We start from the raw sequence: 22,113 nt of genomic DNA on the forward strand, positions 1-22,113 counted from the left end.
TGCATATAATCATAACAAAAGTGTTTGAATTCTTGAGTACATGAGTGCTTTGATAGAGACAATATTTAGCATGGATGTAACTGAAAATGTGTTTTTGTTTTTAACAGTGTCAGACATAAAATACTTAGTAGTACTTTTTTAAAAGAAGCAATGCTACAGTGATGTTATCAAATAGAAATACCATGGAACAGAAACATGCTTTTGCTGTGGTACCATGTAAAATAAAAAAAGAAGCATTATAGTCTGTTTTTTTAGGCATTTGTTTATTTGGATCATGTTTAATATGTTTCTGTGAAATTTATGTAGTGATTTATATTGTATCTATAAAATTGATGTTGCATATTGTTGCACATATGTGTGCTGGCCAAAATAAGAAGCTACATGTATAGACAATTCAATTTTTCAATTCAGAGTTTTTCAAATGATGCATTGAATATAAATTACACAACTTTATTTTTTAAATCGGCATGCAATGGAAGTTGCAATATACATCTATTGAGATGTATATCTGAGTGAAACGAGGGGGACTAAATGTGCGGCGGGACTTGATTTTGGCCATCACGCATTGACTGGATGGTTGTGGTTTGCTATTGGTGGATCTCGTGTGAGTGACAGGTTGCCCCGCCATCGCACCACTAAAGTTAACACCTCATCAGAGAAGAGATGTCGCTGCAAGTGGGAGGGGAAGTTGATTAAATATTATAAAAAAATTATGATAAGCATAGATAAATAATATATAATAAACACTGCAATATTCCATAAAAAAAATTCCAATTTTGATTTCATGGTGACTAAGTCGCTTTGGATAAAAGCGTCTGCTAAATAAATAAATAAATGCATAAGTAAGCAGACATAAGCCAGAAAAACACACACACAAAAAAAAAACCAGCACAGACTCTGTTAAACTAAAAACTTTATTGCCATTTTCATCTTTTTAGTTTGCACATTGAGACTAATTAAGCTGGCTTTAATTTTCTACTGCAAGACAAATAAGCTTTACAAAACAGTTTATACAAAATACGCTGCCAGGGCTGCCATTTTGTCTTTAGGCTTTTTAGGATTCCCTCTCCCCATAGGCCTCCTCCCTCTCCCCTTCCCTCTCCCTCTGCGGGCTCCTCCGGCCCGGTGCATGGGATGCCGCATGGTGGCATGTTTCAGCTCCACCAGATCCTGGAACACAGGATCGCAAAACACGCAGCCAGTGTGCTGCGTTTCACCATCAGGCAATGGCGAGCGTGTCTTGTTGAAGTCCACTATAACCAGAGAGGCTTCGCAGGAATCACAGCTGTCCTGGGACACCTGCACTTTATGGGCGTGCTCGAAGAAATGCACCACCACGTTGCATTTGTTGCAGGCCATGCGCCACTTTGGGCCCGAGGTGGGATCGAAGACCAGGACACCCGTCTCGCATTCAACGCACTGACCGATCCCAAGAGAGTTGAGGGAGTGCTGACAGGAAGGGTGGGTGCACTCGTTACAGCCCATCCCTGAGGGAAAGAAAAAGAGGAATTACATAAGAGCTATTCTAATAGCAGAACTCTTATCTTTTCTTGTTTTAAAGAGTGTTGTTCCTGTTTCAACACAAGTGTTAAAAGGCTACATTTGCCAGAATCTTGGACTTTCCCCCCCACCCAGATGTTTTTACTTTACCGCTATAATAAATGTATAAAAAGCTTACATTTTTTTATATTTTATATGTTTATTTTAAATACACTACTGTTTAAAAGTGTAGGGTCAGTAGAATTTTTCAATGTTCACCAAGGCTGCATTTATTTGATTACAAATTACAGTAATAAAATTATTACAATTTAAAAAAAGCTTTTCCTATTTGAATATATTTTAAAATGTAATTTATTCCTGTGATGCAAAGCTAAATTTTCAGAATCATTATTTATGATCCTACAGAAATCATTCTAATATGCAGATTTGCTGCTCAAGAAACATTTTTCTATTATTAATGTAAAACAAAAGTTGTGCTGCTTGTTGTGGAAACCGTGATACAGTTTTTCAGAATTATTTGTTTAATTTGTAAAACTGTAAAAGTTTGATATTATTATTTTTAAATATTAATTTATTTAAAAAGAAAATCTTACTGACAATATTTTAATAATATAAAATGTATATATGTTATATTAAAATAAATAAATATACATACACTTACATTATTTATTATTATATATATATATATATATATATATATATATATATATATGTATGTATATATATATATATATATATATATACATATAAATAATATAAAAAAAATCTATATTATATATATATATATATATATATATATATATATATATATAAATATATTATATTCAAATTATATATATATATATATATATATATATATATATATATATACACATTACACACAGTGCTTAGCATAAGTGAACACACCCATGCTAAAGTTGACTAAACAGAGGAATAAAAAAAATAATCTTATGGAAATTTATCTTAATGCCTTAATTAAAAAATGAGGAAAACTCCAACCTTTAAGGACACCAATTTTCTTTGTGAATGAATAATATATTGTAAATAAATAAATGTTCTTTCTTAAAATACAGGGTGCATAAGTCAGGACACCCCTATGTTAAATTCCCATAGAGGCAGGCAGATTTTTATTTTTAAAGGCCAGTTATTTCATGGATCCAGGACACTATGCATCCTGATAAAGTTCCCTTGGCCTTTGGAATTAAAATAGCCCCACATCATCACACACCCTTCACCATACCTAGAGATTGCCATGGTTTTATTTCAGTTCGCCTAATAGCTGGTTTGATTTGCATTGAGAGATATGGAAAGTACCCCATGCCAATCTCTAGGTATGGTGAAGGGTATGTGATGATGTGGGGCTATTAAAGGCCAATTCCACACATTTCCAAACATTACATTTGCCATTATTGTATAATCCAGTGAGATTTTTGCAACACACGGAGATCCGATCTCACAAACATCGAGTCCATGTGGGATTACTTGAAGAAACAGAAATAACCGAGACAGCATAAATACAGAAGAACTGCGGCAAGTCTCCGATTTTTTGTTTTCATAAACTTGAAAGATTGTTTATCCAACCAGTATGAAAAAAAATATCTTCATCACAGCAAAGGGTTATCAAGAGCTTGTAATAGTAATCAGATCTTGATTACTGAACATGTGGGGGACATTTTTTTTTAACATATATGAAACCGCTTGAACGAATCCTAACTGAAGAACCACCCAAAAACATTTTGATTTGAGAAACAGAACTTTTTAGTCTCTCCTACCTTTCTTCATGTCTCTGAAGGGAGGGTTCCCAAAGCAGTATGGACACACAGGGTAGCTTTTGCCACGAGACCCTGAGGTCCAGAGCACCAGCTCAAACTCATCCAGAGGACACTTGAGCTCTTTGTACAGCTTAATGGCTCCGTTCTGAGGCAAACTGTACGTCTCGTCGCAGTGAGAGCAGTGCAGACGACTGGGTTTAGCCTAGGGTGATTACAAATGACAGTTTAGACCATATTTGATACTACATCATGATTTACCAATATATTTAAGTTTTTCTAACTTAATTTTCCACAAATGTTACTGTCCACAATGAAGTAGCAGCAGCAAAAACCTTTATAAAGACTTCATTCAGTACATTTGGATCGAGAAAATCAGCATGCAAGCACTGGACATGCAGTCCTTTTAGACCAACAGCCTAAGGTTGTAGTTGAATGATAAGGGACATTGATGAATAATTTGAGTTATATCACATTCAGATTGACACAGGAGAACATTCAGATAAAAAGCTTCCTCGCTGAAGGTCATTTTCAGGTGCACAGGTATAGGCGGAGAGAGCAAGAGAGAGATGAGTCTGTCTAAAAGCCCAGAGTGCGTCACAGCGGAAAAATATACAAACCATGTGATTTACTCAACGGCTATACGGATGGTAATTAGTATCAAAGTTAGTGTACCAGTAGATGTAAATGCTCAGGGATGGAAAAGCTTTAAGTTTTGACTGCATTACTCACTGTGCATATTCAACATCACTGACCCTCTCAAACTGACGTCTGATTTTTAAACAAGGTATTTTTGATGTACAAAGCATTAAATACTTACAATAAAATACTGTTATTTAGCAAGGATGCGTTAAATTGGTAAAACGTGACAGTAAAGACGTTTATAATTTATACAGAGCTGGACAAAGTACACAACTTCCTTAAGTAACAGTACAGATACTACTGGTAAAATAAAAGTTGACCATTAAAAGTTGTAAAGACTGATTTTAACTTAAGTAAAAGTACAGAAGTACTCATTTTTAAAAGTACTTAAGTATAAAAGTAAATGTCAATGCATTGTTTTATTATTGTTGCATTGTTGCATGTTATACTTACAGTACCTTATGCCTCTGAATCTATGTCTGCCTACCCTCATATCAAGTCAAGTCAAGTCATCATTTATATAGCGCTTTTAACAATGTAGATTGTTTCAAAGCAGCTTTACAGTGATAAACGTATAATTTAAGGTAACAGAGATTGTTTTGGCTTTATAGCGGTTCTTGAATAATGTTATTTTTGTGATATCAATATCACATTTATTTCTAGAACACAGTTCCAGTATTGAGATTGAATAAGTGCACTCAATAACGTCCACAATGGTTTCGGACACCCAAATGGCTGTTCCCAGTTTTTTGGCTTTTAGTATGAATATGTTAGTCTTACTGTTATCTATAAGCTAGTGTGCTCCAAAATAATGACAAAATTCGCATTTAGAAGACCAAACCCAACGTTGAAAATTAAAATCAGGTTGGTGTCAGAATCCAATGTCAGATTGAAGTTAATCTCCAACGTTGGACAGACGTTGTATCGTGGTTGAAAATCGGGTTGAGGTCAGAAACCAACATCAGTCGAGGTCTGGCGTCAACCAGACTTTCATTTCCAAACAAAATGCAACCAAAATCATCCCTGACGTTACTACTTTCTACTCAAGGACCTTGACAGAAATGTAGTGGAGTGAAAAGTACGATATTTGTCTTTCAAATGTAGTAAAGTTAAAGTAAAAAGTTTCCAGAAAAAATAATACTCTAGTAAAGTACAGATACTCAAAAAGTGTACTTAAGTACAGTACTCAAGTAATTGTACTTTGGTACTGTCCACCTCTGAATTTATACAATTCTATTTCAAATCAATTCTGTTCTTTTGAACGCTCTGTTTAGAGAATCCTGAAAAAAAATGTATAATGGTTTCCACAAACAATATTAAGTATCACAACTGTTTTCAACATTGATAATAATAAGAAATGTTTCTTGAGCATCAAATCAGAATGATTTCTGAAGGATCCTGTGACACTGAGTAATGATGCTGAAAATTCAGCTTTTCATCACAGGAATAAATTACATTTAAAATATATTTTAACAGAAAACAGTTCTTTTAAATTGTAATAATATTTCACAATATTTACTGTATTTTTCTAATCAAATAAATGCAGCCTTGGTGAGGATTAGACGTTACAAAAATGTAAAAAAGCGACCCAAACTTCTGAACTGTAGTTAAATGGTAACTAGAAACTAAGGTGTGGTGGTTGTTGAGGTGTCAAAGTTTTCGGCTTGTAATCAGAAGGCCAAAGCCCTCTATGATGGTGTGTCACAATCCTAACTTAGGTCAATCAGTTTGGGTCAGGGTCATGGATCAAAGCCCAAGACATAGTGTTGCAATCCTTTAATTGAGTGTGCAGAACTGAACTTTGCACCATATTGAGACAAGCGTGTTTGGTTAAATATCTAACATTCTTCCATTTTACCCTACTGTCAACAGTTCAAACTAAAGGTCAATGTTGACAAATAAAGTAGCTAAAACACAATGTCTGTACATGCTAGTTATGATTGTCTACTGTGAAAACAAAGGGATGAAACCATAAAAGCAGAGTCATGCAAAGAGAAATGGGCTTTTCTTTGATCTTTTGAATGAAAAGAGTTCGATGCACTTCTGATTTTCATAGCTTTCTGATATCAGCCAAATTCATACACTACTATTCAAAAGTCGGTAAGATTTTTTGGTGACACTTTACAATAAGGTCTCATTTGTTAACATCAGTTAATTTTTTATTAACTATAATGTTATAACTAACAATGAGCAATACATTTGTTACAGTATTTATTCATCTTTGGTAATGTTACTTAAAAATTCTGTCATTCATTGTTTGTTCATGTTAGTTGACAGTGCATTAACTAATGTTAACAACTTTTGATTTTAATACTGTATTACATTTTTAAATTAACATTAACACAGATTCATTAATGCCATAGAAGTATTGTTCATTCTTAGTTCATGTTAACTAAAGTAGTTAACCAATGCTAACTAATGAAACCTTATAGTGTTACCGATTTTTGAAAGTATTTTCTGCTCACCAAGGCTGCATTTATTTGCAAAAACAGCAACAGTAATATTGTAAAATATTAATTTAAAATGACTGATTTCTATCAGAATATTTTAAAATGTTATTTATTCCTGTGATGCACAGCTGAATTTTCAGCATCATTACTCCAGTCCTCAGTGTCACATGATCCTTCAGAAATCATTCTAATATGCTGATTTGCTCAAGAAAGAATTCTGATTAATATCAATAATTATTATCAAAACTGCTGTGCTGCTTCATATTTTTGTGCAAACTGTGCTAATTTTTTTTTTCAGGATTCTCTGATGAACAAAAAGTTCATAAGCATATTATAAACAGTACTATAAACATTTTTACTGTACCGTTTGATCAATTTAATGCATTTACATGTTAAACTCCCTAGAATAAGAAAGCCAGCATTTTAAGTCTTTAAGAGCAATATGAGTCCTTACACACCTGGATGTACTTCATGAAGCGACGGCATTTGCCGCAGCGAGAGAGAGGTTTCCCAGTAGCAGCGATGGGAGAGAAGGACACCTCCATCAGTTCATCCATGCCTTTTAAATAAACATTTAAAGCAAGTTTTAAGAGTGAATAATTAGCAAAAACTCAGAGAAAACATAATTTAGGCAAAAAACTGCATATTTAAACTAAACTTTAAGAAGGCACAGGAATAGTTCACTTAAAAATTACAATTCTGTCATCATTGATTCACCCTCAAATTGTTTCGAACCTGTATGAATTTCTTTCTTCTGCTGAACACAAAAGAAGACACATTTATGGAAGTCAATGGGGTCCATCAACTTTCTGGTTACTGACATTCTTCAGAATATCTTCTTTTGTGTTCATAAGAAAGAAAGAAATTCATACAGGTTTGAAACAATTTCAGGGTGAATAAAATATAAATATTTATTATTTTATATATAATATGATTTTTATTTTTAAGTGAACTATTCCTTTGACTTATCTAAATATATTGAGAAACAGTTTAAGCCAATCCCTAATAAAATGGGTCTCAAAGCATCAAAAAACAGTTCAAGACCAGGATCATTAGAGTTAAACTAAAACCATAAAAAAAAATTATTTATTTTTTTCAGCTAGTTGCAGAGACAACATTTCTTATTTTCATTTAGTTAAAAAAAAATCCAAAACCTAGACACATTTACAAAAAAGATTATAAGTAAAAATGACAAAAACACAACCGAATTACTTTAACTAAAAATAAAATAAAAATGAATTCAAAAACTATAAAAGCATCTCAATTAGGAATATGCCCGAAGATGGCAAAAAGGCACGGAATATAACTAAAGGGATGTGGTTAGACTTGCTGCAGTGGTCAGTACATCATGATTTCACTGATCACTGAAGATAGTAAGGACTAAGGAGATATGACTGACAGGATGATGTCGGAGGACTTGGTGCGCAACAGATCGTGAACATTATTGACAAATATCTTATCTTGTAAAATGTGTGGTCAGTACGTACCGCCGCTCCCTAAACACAGAGTATACCTGATCGCGAATTAGAAAACGAAAGTAAAAAGTGAGCGTGATTTCAAAACTCCACATATTGATAGCGGCTTTGATAGTTAATACCCAACTTTTTGGGGGTATTAGACAGAAAGCAAAATCATTGCAATATATTTTTTCCTCCCATCTCATATTTTTATTTCATCACCATGTCCCGTCAGGGGCTTCCTGTCCGAACAGAGCACTCTCAGAACATTCTAATTTAGATTTTTTATTTAACACCGAAACAAGAAAGTATTCAATTCTTTTCATAGGTTCACTGTATGTGACATTACCTGCAATGGAGTCCACAAAGTAGTGGAACTTCCTCTTGAAGATGTCCAGAGTATGCTGTAAGACCTGTTGGAAGTTTGCCTTTCCTAAAGCGATCAGAGTGAGCTGCTTTTCCACAGCACTCCGGATTGTGGGAAGAACCAAATCTGCATCTAACACACACACACAGAGGCACAAGGAAAATGATAAGCATACACAAATGAGTCATTTATCCAACGCTTTGTTTCAAAGTAACTGTCATAACGTGTCCCGTGAAGGTCAAGGGGAGGTGGTAGATAGGCTCAGGACTCAGACATCATCCAAAGAGGATTTTTATTAAATGCCAGTGGATAAGTAGGGGTGAACATATTCACAGTGATGTCTCAAATAAGAAAAAAAAATTACAAAATGAAACAAAATAAATATACACTTAACTCAGTGCAAACTTTGATGTATCAACCAATGGAAAAACAAATTGCTACAGGCAGCATAATCTTCAGGAGTACATTCAGCAATTTGACCCCATCTTTACCTCCCAAGGTTCAGTTTAGACTGTCTTATATAGCCTAGGACAGGCTCATTACCCTCAAGACCGTACCAACTGCAGGGTCATCAATACAAAACCTTTGTAGCAAAATAACTTCCAAAAATAACTTCCAACAATAATTTAAATAAACTCATTCAGCAACTTAAACTAAATGTAAACACCATAAGGCATTTCCCCATAACTACATTACCAAGGGTTAAGTCCCATTCCCTATTATTAGAGATGGTTTGCCCCAACACAAGAAAAGGGAAAGCTGTGGTCCCGCCCCCTCCTTTGAGGAGACACAGGAACAGAAAATGGTGAGTAGACGACATGTGGGGTAACAGTTTGCCATGTGGCAATAACGACAGATTTGAAATAATAAATACCAAAACGTATAACTACAAACTTGTCTCTGTGTGGTTAATGAGAAAAACAAATGAAAACTATAGTAGACATAACATGTTGTGATGACCGCTGATATGTGCACCTATCTGCAATCAACTCAAACAGCATATCTTAAACTTATTATAAATTAATGTAATAGCGTAATGAACCTAAGGGACTGCACCATAGTCAACAAAAAAACACAAAACCATAAATAACAAATGTAAAGAAACATAAGCCCATAAACAGTTCGTAATGACTTTGGCAGTGATGACGTCATCCTAGTACCCGTCATCACAGTAACTTATTGCACACCTATTACAGATTCAGCTCTGTAAAGTGCCCATAGTTCATGAACAGCCCATTTTGGGGTTTCAGTTACCAGGGCAAATTTTTAACTACTAGGCTACTGACACACACTAATGAAATACTTGTGGTTGAAAGTTTTCCCCTTACCAATCTTATAGTAACCGTGAACCAGAACAATCCCCAGGTTGGTGGGTTTGAGTTTGCGACCACTTTCAACCGTCACATAGTTCCTCTGGCAGATGTTGTTAATGTGGACCGGGATACTGGCATCCGTACCTAGTGGGAAAAACTTTTTTAATACAGTTCACACAACCAAACAGTTGTGGGGCACCCATTGACTTTTAAAAATACTATGGAAGTCAATGGTGCGTCAACTGATTGGTTACAAACATTCTTCGAAATATCTTTCTTTTGTGTTCAACAGCGGATGAGTAAATGATGACAGAATTTAAATTTTTGGGTGAACTATCCCTTTAACTTATTCATTGAACTGTTGTAAAAAATCAGTATCACATTTATGCGCATGCTATTCTGGACAAAAACAGCACTCATTGTGCTGTGAAACCTATTGCTTAACTATATCATGATATAAATATGAGACAAAAACTCATACAGGGACTTTGCCCTGATATCTTTAATTGTAGGGGCTAACTGCATTCTATAGGCTACATCACGTAGTGAGTTGTTGCCCTGCATCATGTTCGTCACTAATCAACTTTATGAAATGTTAGATGAACTACGTAGGTCTTGGGTGGACCGGGTATGTTAAATCCGTTAATTTTAACGCGTTACTTTTTCCCCATAACTAATCAACTAAATGAACGCATTAAATCAACAGCCCTAAATATTTCACAATATTAGTGTTTAACTGCATTTTGGATCAAATAAATGTAGCTGTGGTGAGCAGAAGAGACTTCTTTTTCTTTCTTTCACAAAAATCTTACCGACCCCAAAATTTTTAACTGTATGTTTATTAATTTATGCACTAAAACTTGTAACAACATATAAAATAGCCTATTGATAAAAAGAAAGAAATGCGAAAATAGTCCTTGATGTGAAAACCTGAGCACCTGGAATGATAGCATAAAACGAATAATAATGCATGAAACACTTTTTAGAATTCATTGTGCAGTGAATTCTTTATGCATTTTAAACTAATTAATTTAGCAGTGTTTTTATGATGCTGCACACATAAAGTTACCCAAAGGTGTACAGTGGCAATAAACGGACCAAGAGGGGGTGAAAAACTAATATAATAAAGTGCACGTCAGGGATAAAATGCATGATGTGACCCGTTTAAATTTACTCTGCGGCCTTATTTACCTTATCCTCTTCGTCCCGTGTGAGACATAAGTAAATGTTCCTCTCTTCTGTGAACTTGTTTTCTAAAACATCTGTTAAGCATTAACCATTAATGAAACGGATCTCACCAATGCCGTGTTTCTCCATGAGTGTGATGAGCTCGGCCTCAGTGAGGTAGTCTGGTGGATTGGTCTGTTTCTCCAGAAGTTTGATCTCGTCCACTGTGAATGTGTCTCCTCTCTCACACACCGGCAAGGCCTCTTCCAGCGGAATACCCTGCCAGGGCATCACTTCAGTGTAACCTGAGATAGAGAGAAATATTAATAAGTATCACCTCTCCACTAGAATTTTTTATTTTTTTTAAATGGCAAAAGTAAAAAGAAAGTCAATCTGATAATGCACGTACCAGGAGAGATGAGCGTCTTCCCGCTGCACGTGAAGCTCTCTGTGGCGATGCTGAAGGAAATCGTGGTCTGCAGGTATTTACAGTCGGGGCTGACCGTCGCTATGAAGTGCCGTGTGATGTAATCATACAGACGCCAGCCATCGCTGCCTGCAGAGAAAAAAAAGATAGATGGCCTTTTATAGCTCTGGTGTCTTGGATCTTTTGGATTGAATTCTAGTGTTAGGATGTTTCTGCAATATTGATTCATGGGCTGCATCCGAAATCACATACTTCCCTACTATATAGTAGCCGAAAAACAGTATGTGATAAAGAAGTCTGAATTCACAGTACACATAAAATTCACAGTACACACAATTGACTATCCCATGAGGCCACGGGAGAGGATTTATGATTGACAGTGATGCGACGTAACTGACGCTTGTAGGTCACATGATAATGACAGTATGGCAAATGTAGTACATACTTTTTTAGTAGACATAAGTAATTACTTATTCAAAATACTTATTCAAAATAAGAACCTACTCAAGAAAGTATGCGTTTTCAGACGCAGCCATAGTTACGCTACCGTTAAAAGGTTTGGGGTCGGTAAGATTTTTTAAAATGTTTTTGAAAAAAAGAGTCTCTTATGCTCACCAAACTTGAATTTATTTGAACAAAATGCAATATTGTGAAATAACTGTTTTCTATTTTAATATATTTTATAATGTAATTTATTCCTGTGATGCACAGCTGAATTTTTAGCATCATTACTCCAGTCTTCAGCGTCACATGAAATCATTCTAATAAGATGATTTGCTGCTCAAGAAACATTTCTTATTATTATCAATGTTGAAAACAGCTGTGCTGCTTAATATTTTAGTAGATTTATTTAACTTTTGATCAATTTAATCCATCCTAAAAAGTATTAATATCTTTAAAAAGAAAACCTTACTGACCCAAAACTTTTGAACAGTAGTGTTTAGCTAATTAATCTCAAATTATAATGAAGATATTTTAGTCTATATTTTCTCTTCTTATATTGAATAATTATATACAGGATCATGGATATTGTCCTGCAACGCCAGATATGAATCATAGAATGACCTGGGTGTGTTCCCTAATATCTCTCTGCTTGACCTTTCAATATCACACATGATGTAACACATTAAATGTGGAAATATGCAGTCTGACGGTCGTACCCAGCTCGCTCTCAGAGGCGGCTCTCATGGGTGTGATTGGCGGATGGTCTCCTGCGTCCGATCCTTTCCTTGGCTTATTAATGCCCTCAGAGAGAAGTGCTTTTACCTGTATACATAAACACACACATAAGCATTTTTCATCTAAGACAATATTGATCACTTTTAATTATTTATATAATTACTCATTAAAGGTTTTTTTTACATACACAAAACAAAGCTTATCAAATAGGTATAAAAATAGTTCTTCTTTGGATGAACTCATCAGGGTGTTGGAAAGGGGGCGCATGCTCACCGTTTCACCCCAGAAGGAGCTGTTGGCCTGTTGTTTGAGGGTGCCCTTCAGGTCAAAGTTTTCAGGGTAATGTGTTGTCTCTGTGCGAGGATAGCTGATATAACCCTGCGTGTAGAGACGCTCTGCTATCTGCATGGTATGCTGGGGACCCATTCCTGAGAAATACACAGATAAAATCATATATATATATATTTACCGTTCAAAAGTTTGAAGTCAGTAAGATTCTTTCTTTTTTTTGTTGATAAATGCTGTTGTTGTTTTTTACTTTTATTTATTCAAGAATCCTGAAAATATGTATCACGGTTTCCACAAAAATATTAAGCAGCACAAATGGTTTTAACATTGGTAATAATCAGAAATGTTTCTTGAGCAGCAAATCTGCATATTAGAATGATTTCTGAAGGATCATGTGACACTGAAGACTGGAAATTCAGCTTTGCATCTCAGGAATAAATGACATTTAAAATATATTAAAATAGAAAAATGTAGTAACAGCACTTTTAAATTGTAAAAATATTTAAGTTTTTACTGTATTTTTGATTAAATTAATGCAGCTTTGGTGACACTTCTTTGAAAAACTTCTTTGACCCTAAACTTTTTAACGGTAGAGTGTTTACCATTTTCAGTCTAATTATTCCTTTGTGAATAATACTACAATGCTATACAATTGCCGTAATTATTTGCCAAAAAGTGAACAATATAAGGTTTGTGACCATATCATCTAAATTCAATTTCATGACCAGTCATTACTTGCCAAAAAGTATTAGTTGGTTTGATTGCCTCCTTGGATTTATACACTTAAAGGAATAGTTCACCCCAAAATTAAAATTCTGTCATCATTTACTCAATTTGTTCCAAACATGTATTCTTTCTTATGTTGAACACAGAAGATATTTTGAAGAATGTTGAGTAAATGATGACAGAATTATAATTTTTGGGTGAACTATTCCTTTAAGCAGTCTGTGTAAAGCTTGGTCTTTTTTTCCTCATTCAAACCCTATTTCTCATGCTTTTTGATTTGTAAATAAATACACATTTAATATCTCAAGGGGTAATCTCTCACCCAAAGCAGAGCTGGCCACTCTTAACATCTCCACTGTATTCAATGCGAAAGGTCTCTGCTTGGCTTTCTCTTTCTTAGTCACAGATTCAACCTGCAAAGAAAAGACACATAATAACTCACACTTGAAGTGCTTTAGCACATATACCATCACTGAAATAGCAAATGACATATAACTGAGATACAAATACATACTTTAGCCTCCTTAGCAGTCTTTGCCATGTTGACAAACATTTGACCGATATCTCGGTCAAAAACTCTAACGCGGTCCCAGTCCAAGGTGAGTGGGCTGTCTTTTCCTTTAAAAACCTGTTTGCACCAAAAAATAATAATATATATATATATATATGCAAGTATGCAATGCGATATGATATACAGCTATTCTGTAAACAAATGTTGAAAATTTGATTTTGTCATTCAAGTGGTAAAGATCAGAACTGACCTTTGCTTGTACGACCCAGTATGCTTCAGGTTTGAAGGACTGGATCTTGTCGTGACGTTCCACACAGAACCCAAGTGTGGGAGTCTGACAGGGACCAAAGGAAACCAAGGAGGAGTCCAAATTCCCATATTTCCCCTGGAAGTATTTGGTTTGGAAACTAAAATCCAGAGACAATGGTTAGGTGTGAAGAATGACCTACTGAATAATCAGACATCAGAACAGTTTGCACTACTGCTCAAAAGTTTTGGGGTCAGTAAAAACAAAAACAAAAATCAAAGAAATTAATAATTTTATTCGGCAAGGATGCATAAAATTGATCAAAAGTGACTAAAGTAAAGTCATTTATAATGTTACAAAAGATTTCTGTTTCAAATAAATGCTGTTATTTTGTACTTTATATTCATGAAAGATCCGGAAAAAAAATGTATCATGGTTTCCAATAAAATATTAAGCAGCATTACGCACAGGATTAAATTATATTTTGTAATGTACTCAAATAGAATTTTTTATTTAATTTTAATAATATTACTATATTTTTGCTAAAATAACTGAAGCCTTGATGAGCATAAGTACCGTAACTTATGCTAAAAAAATCCTAGAGACCCCAAACTGTTCAACAGCAGTGTATATTGCACAAAACAAGATTGCATTGTAATGGACCTGGAATAAAAATATAATAAAAAAAAAAACATTCAAAGCAGGTATAACATTCCTACCGTGTGAAAGCACACCCGATCCTGAGGTCCAGTTCCTGACGAGCATCTACGGACAGAGCCTCGTTCTGGTTGGGTTCTCCGAGTCGAGCCATGGCGTTACAGATATCGGTGTCTGTGATGGAGCTGAACTTGGCCCGATACACCGTGCGCTCATTACCGTAAGGCTTATTCATCCCAGGCTGAATGGCATCCAACACCTGAGATGGTACAACACACACAAATGGAGAAAACACACTAAAAAAAACAAGGCCAAACACCTCAGCCCCAGTTATCTGGACAAACTTCAGTTGTATTTTCTTTTGTCGATTCAGACTCACCTCAAAACAAATGTTCTCTCCTTCTTTGTCACAGTCCAACCACAGGACGACAAAGTCACAACCTTTTGCTTCAACCTGTCAACAACAGCAACTTTGGTATTTTAAAATTTATGGAAGGATTTTTTAAATATGACTTTTTAAAATAAGTTTGAGTCAAAAGTTTTTGAAAGAAGCCTCTTATGCTCACCATGGCTGCATTTATTTAATAGAAAATACAGTAAAAACAATAATATTGCGAAATATTATTACAAATTAAAATAAAGGTTTTATATTTTAATATATTTTAGTATAGTCACTCCAGTCTTCAGAAATCATTCTAATATGCTGAGTTTATGCTCAAGAAACATTTCTAATAATTCTCAATGTTGAAAACAGTTGTGCTGGTTAACATTTTGTTGTGGAAATTGTGATATTTTTCTTAGGATACTTTGAGGAATAGAAAGTTCAATGAACAGCATTTATTAAAAGTATTTATTAAAGCATGTATTAAACAGAAATCTTTGGTAACATTACAAATGTCTTCTCTGTCACTTGACCAATTTAATGCATCCTTGAAAAATAAAAGTATTAATTACTCTCTTTTTTTTAATCTTACCACAAATGTTTGAATGGAATCATTGTTTCCAAAAAAATGTTAAGCAGCAAAAACTGTTTTCAACATTGATAATGATATTCAAATCAGAATATTAGAAAGATTTCTGAATGATCATGTGACTGAAAATTCAGCTTTGCATCAGAGGAATAAATAAAAAATGTAAATGTATTGAAAAAAGAAAATTATTGTATTTTTGATTAAATAAATGCAGCATTGGTGAACATAAGAAGCTTTAGAAGAGGTCACAGATTTTTTTTTTTTTAATATACATATATATAATTTAACATTATTGAAGCAATGAATTTTGGAAGATAAATGTCATGATAATTATATTTTATATTCTATATATTCTATATAAACTATATTATTAGGGCTGTAAACGATTAATTGCATGTATATATTTGAGAAATATTAGCATTTATATACTGCATATATATTTTTATATTATATCTAAATATAACTATTTTATACATAAATAACATATTTGTCTTAAATAAAAAATCATCTTTTGGAAATTGAACTTAATGCCTTAATTTAAAAAAATAGGAAAAATCCAACCTTTAAGGACACCAATTTTCTTTGTGAATGAATAATATATCGTAAATAAATAAATGTTTTTCCTTAAAATACAGGGTGCATAAGTTTGGACACCCCTATGTTAAATTCCCATAGAGGCAGGCAGATTTTTATTTTTAAAGGCCAGTTACTATATGGATCCAGGATACTCTGCATCCTGATAAAGTTCCCTTGGCCTTTGGAATTAAAATATCCCCACATCATCACATACCCTTCACCATACCTGGAGATTGGCATGGTTTTATTTCAGTTAGCCTAATAGCTGGTTTGATTTGCATTGAGAGATGATCTTATGGAAAGTAGCCCATGCCAATCTCCAGGTATGGTGAAGGCTATGTGATGATGTGGGGCTATTTTAATTCCAAAGGCCAAGGGAACTTTATCAGGATGCAGAGTATCCTGGATCCATATAGTAACTGGCCTTTAAAAATAAAAATCTGCCTGCCTCTATGGGAATTTAACATAGGGGTGTCCAAACTTATGCACCCTGTATTTTAAGGAAGAACATTTATTTATTTACGATACATTATTCATTAACAAAGAAAATTGGTGTCCTTAAAGGTTGGATTTTTCCTATTTTTTTAAATTAAGGCATTAAGTTCAATTTCCAAAAGATGATTTTTTATTCCTCTTTTTAGTCAACTTTAGCATGGGTGTCTAAACTTATGCATAGCACTGTACATGCATGTGTGTGTATTTATATATACAAAATAATTATACACAATACACACACATATATTATGTAAACACAAACTTTTATTTTGGATTCGATTAATCGTGATTAATCGTTTACAGCCCTATATATTATTTAATATATAAATTGAATAATGTCTTTAACATGCTTGGAAGAGCAAATAAAGAGGGTCAAATTTGATTTTATGTAGTCTTTAAATACAGTTTGTCTGAATGTTTAATTATTTCAGACAATAGATACACCAAAAGCAGTCAGGTGATGAAAGGTAAAGTCACCTGAAGGAATTTGACCATATTTAGTTTGGGGTTTGCTTCCTTCTTCTCAGTCGGAGCCTTGCTGAACAGCTCAGCTGGATCGACTTTATCCCAGTTGTTATACTTTCCTGTAAAACAATAAGGATAGGGAATATTACACTCAAGTTTGCATCGTCTTGACTCTTGCACATTACAGAATTTTCCTGCATTTTAAAGCGGCCCTACTGTGGACAAGACACTTGCCGATAAAGTCCAGACTCATGACGTGTCCACACACTGACGTCATCTTAAACCTCACATTTTGGCCCTCGAAGCTTCCTGTGTACTCATGGACTGAGCACGCTCCATTTAGGCCTTTTCGGGATGAACAGCTACCTATAAACAAAAGGAAACAAATGAAATGCTCATACAACTTTTGACTTAACTGCACCTGTCAATTGCAAATGGCTGAATGCACATTTAACTGGAATAAAAAAATTTTTTTTTTAAAGCTAGAGTAGGTAATGTTGGAGAGCTAGCCAGATTTGAAAGTGGCACCTCTTCTAAGCTCCGCCCCCTCCTGTCAGTGCTCCGTCCAAAGCTACGCCCCCCCCCCACAAACATGAACGCGCATCCACATTTGGAGTCAGCTGCATGTACCTACGACCTGTAACGCAACTGGCTTACACCGACAGAGAAGCTACTGTTAGCATTGGGATTTTTTTGAGAGGGGGTGGGATTTTTGTTGGGAAAGTCAGGGGAGAGACGCACACGTAGATTAGACTGGATAAACACATGCAGCATCTTAATTGTTAAGAAAATGAAACGAAATAAATGAATAAATCAAGCCTTTATTACAAAACACTAGGCGATATCATACAGCATTCTGAAAAATGCTCACCCCTAGTTTCTCCGTCTATGGCCCATGACGCGATGAGCATTTACTATAGCTACTTAAAAAAACGCGGGTCAGGAAGCGGGTCGGGTAAAATATTTTCTTTCTTTTTTTTTGCGGTCCGAGTTGCGGGCGGGTTAGTTGAAAATGTCAGTCGGGTGCGGGTTGTTTATACATTGACCCGCGCATCACTGCTGTGCACGCAGTGGTGCTCGGGCACGAGACATGAAGGCATCTGATTGGTTCTTTACATTCGCACCGAATGGCAGTGATTGGTCAGAGTTTTTACTGTCCTACAGCTGCTACAGAGGTCAGATTTTTTTCATTCCTTTTTCTGAACACATAATGTATTGACTACTATCAGAATGGAAGGACCATTTCACCCAGTATAAAAAAAAAAAATTCTAAACAGGATTACCTACCCTAGCTTTAAATCAAAACTACACTTAACCTTAAAGATACACCTTTAGGTGCACTTTAATTCAAGTAATCATCCAAACATAACCTTACACTTTGATACCAGAATATTTGCATATTGAGACTCACTGTATACTGTGTAAACGCAACAAACACGACCATGTAAGCTTGACTACTGCATAAGCGTTCTTACATAAACATGTATGGTGGACATTGACGAAATCAGGCTGAAAGAAGCTAGTGCTGGCATTGAGCGATCCATCATAAAGTGAAATGAGAGAGCAAAAAGCTGATTATGCATTATTCTTTTCATTAATTTTTTTTCCATTTTGTTCTCAACCAGACTTAAACTTGAATGACGCCGATGGTCGCCGTCAGCTAATGAGATGCTGTTCCCAAGGCTGAACTCTCATATCCAGACGGAGCGAATGAGCCCAAAAAAAACATGATGATGATGTTGACGATGAACCTTGAGCACTGGCTTACGCTACGGTCCTTTGGAGGTCTCCATTGAGACTGCGGTACATAAATATAGGCCCGAAACGAAGGGATGGACACATTTGGACCAGCAGATTTACCCCTACAGGCAACAGCAAGCCTCCAGCATCTCATTCCCTCCTCTCTTCCGTTTGTCCACGATACAGCATGCAACAGCTACAGGTAAGTCACCAACACCACTCACACAAGACTTCAGTAAGATTTTGAACGCTTTTAAAAAAGAAGTCTCTTTTGCTCACCAAGTCTGCATTTATCTGATTAAAAATACAGCAACAATAATAATAATATAACTTACTTTTCTACTTTAATATAATTTAAAATGTTATTTATTTATCTGATGCAAAGCTGAATTTTCAGCATCATTACTCCAGTCTCAGAAATTTAGAAATCAATGTAATATGATGATTTGCGGCTCAAAAATTAATTTCATCACATGAAGAAAACAGTTGTGTTCCTAAATATATTTGTCGATTCTTTGATGAACAGCATATTATGTCTTTACTGTCACTTCTGATAAATTGTATGCATCCTTGCGGAGTAAAATAATTTATTAATAGATTCTGGTTTTACTATAAGGAAGAACTAACATTTTACCTGTTATTGGCCAAGCTAGCACAATTATCAGCCAATACCGCTAATCTTAAATTGGCCTGGACGATTTAGGTCTATAGCTAAAACTAAAAATGGGGATTCAAACCTGAAAGCTAGCCAGTACCTTAGGGTAAACCTGCCAGTTTATTATAAATAGTTTTTTTTAAAGACAATTTTAGGCCACAAACCTAAAATGTATATAACTGATAGCCCATCAAAATGTTTTAATAAACTAAAGCAGCCTAGTTATTTATTATTCACCCCTGCAGATTCAGATTCATCACTAAATTGCACTAGATCTGTGAATGTATTCTGTATAATTTGGCATTAGCTTCAATCCATGAAGGTGTCCACAATGGAAGGACTAAAATTATGAATATAGCACAAATTAAGAAGCCCACATGACAGGTGCTGATGCCTACTCCTCATCCTCTCCCTCAGATTCTAGGACTCGTGAGCATTTTTCTGCTGGTCTTGGACACCGGCCATTGCAATCCGATCACGGCCCAGTGTGTGGAGCACACCTACTGCTCCTCCACGCTGAAAGAGTACCACACACAGCTCATCAACCTGCCCAGCGGGATCAACGAACGCAGCATCGCCGCATGGAGCTACGTGTGAGTTGAGCAGATGTTTGAGCCCTTTTGCATGCATGCAATCGTGTACATTTTATTTGACGGTCTGTATGTGTCCTAATTGGCATCAAAATGCAGACAATGTAATCTGAAAGACACTGAAATGTGGTATATTTGAACATAAATTCTTCTGCACCTATAACAGGGAGAACCTGGACCTGGACCGTGTGCCACAGATCGTCTATGAAGCAAACTGCCTGAGCAGTCATTCCTGTAAGGGGGTCGACAGCTCTTTCAGTCTGGAGAGCATCCCCATTGCAATCAAAATGCCCTTTCTCAGAAAAAACCCAAGATGCCCAACTTACGCACTGGAGTTCGAGGATGTCAACATCGCCTGTATATGTGCAAAATCCAGACAGAATTAGAGCTGGGTCTGAAAATTCATGCACTAGATTCCTTTTCAACTATTATAATTGTGTCATTTAAATTGAATGTCATTGTCAACCACAAAGAAGTCTACTGAATAATACTGCTTATTATCTTAAACACCACCACAACACATATACTGCAATATAGATGTCTTAAGCTGCCGAATGCATGTAAACGTGAATAAATAAACTGGTTTTGTAACAAAAACTTGCAATATTTGGGTGTCCCTGTTCATTCAAGAAACAAATGAACAGCAAAGATTCGTATTTATTTAGAAATAAATACTCATGTAAAAAAATAAAATGTTTTTCCTGCAGTTTAATAAAAATAATAATATTTAAAGTAGGCTAGTGTCTAAATTAATATGTGGACAAAACGGCGTATTATAATTTTAAAATAATTAGAAACTAAACATCCTATTCAAAATAGTTTTAGTCTAGCATGTCACATTGCAGGTGTTTGTCATGTTAACTACTCAACTTGTTAAACAGGTATAACGTTAGATGTGTAACATTAATAATAAATGAGTAACTCATCAGATCAAACAGGATATGAGGGTACTGTTTGTATTAATAAACTACCAAACCAAACAATTCTGCATGCAGTAGCATCATTATGTGCTGTAGATAAAATGTATAAAAATATCATACAGACTCACCTTTAGAGAGGATTTTGGCAATGGACTGAGCCAGAGAGGGCTTCTCAGCCACCATAAACACAGTCCTCATCGCTGCTGGTTGTACTTATCTGTCATAAACACCAACGGGACCTGACAATGAAATAACAAAGGTAAATATCTTATTTCAAAGTTAATAACTAAAGCTAAAATAAAATAAAAATAAACTTAATAAAACCAATAACCGAGATAATAACACACCGGTATATGCTGCAGCCACTACTTCAGGCATGTTAACTTCCGGGTTGTTCGTTTTTTGTCAAAATAAAAGCCCCGAGTTTTTTATCCAAAATATTTTACTACATTTACTACATCTGTGTAACCGGGGGTTAAAATAACAATTCAGATTAAATAATAATAATGAAAATATAGGGGGGGGGGAGTGGGGGTTTTACAACTACCAACAAACAAATAAAAAACACTTTATATATTAATAATGCTTATTTATGTATATATTATTGATATAGCCTATTCAAATTATAAATTTATAAATAAGTAAATAAATAAATAAAGTTTTTATTATTATTTGTTTAGTAATACTAGAATACATTCTTAAATCATTTTGAGCTCTGGAAAGGGAAACAATAATTGAACAAATGTATTTAAAAGGCAAAAATATATATATTCACATTTCTGTATGAATTATTTAATATTCTTCATAGTCTCCAGCAGGGGGACATTAATAGAACACTTGCCCATAGCCATATTTTGTTTCCAAGCCCATCCAGACTGTAACATGATGTTATAATGTCATCACTTACTCAAATTCGCTGCAACGTTTGAATATTAATGGCAAATTATTATTATTATTATTATTATATAAAAAGGTAACTGTCAATATTTGTATCCTAGAAG

At 34.8% G+C, this 22,113-nt stretch overlaps 1 protein-coding gene across 1 annotated transcript; it reads right to left on the minus strand.

Annotated features, from left to right (window-relative positions):
• Positions 1 to 893: 893 nt before the first annotated feature.
• top3b (DNA topoisomerase III beta) lies at positions 894 to 21,561 on the minus strand. The gene is made up of 18 exons (XM_079605894.1): positions 21,460 to 21,561; positions 21,241 to 21,351; positions 17,442 to 17,573; positions 17,220 to 17,326; positions 15,080 to 15,154; positions 14,763 to 14,959; positions 14,047 to 14,203; positions 13,800 to 13,913; positions 13,608 to 13,698; positions 12,545 to 12,699; positions 12,253 to 12,358; positions 11,075 to 11,221; positions 10,797 to 10,970; positions 9,514 to 9,642; positions 8,168 to 8,317; positions 6,820 to 6,920; positions 3,273 to 3,474; positions 894 to 1,487 (listed from the first exon to the last, which is right to left on the minus strand). Exons 2-18 carry the CDS (start codon positions 21,308 to 21,310, stop codon positions 1,009 to 1,011), a joined length of 2,586 nt encoding a protein of 861 aa, XP_079462020.1. The 5' UTR covers positions 21,311 to 21,351; positions 21,460 to 21,561; the 3' UTR covers positions 894 to 1,008.
• Between the last annotated feature and the right edge of the window lie 552 nt (positions 21,562 to 22,113).

The sequence above is a fragment of the Phoxinus phoxinus genome (genome assembly GCF_949152265.1).
Source record: "Phoxinus phoxinus genome assembly, chromosome: 3".
Classification (NCBI taxonomy): Eukaryota; Metazoa; Chordata; class Actinopteri; order Cypriniformes; family Leuciscidae; genus Phoxinus; species Phoxinus phoxinus.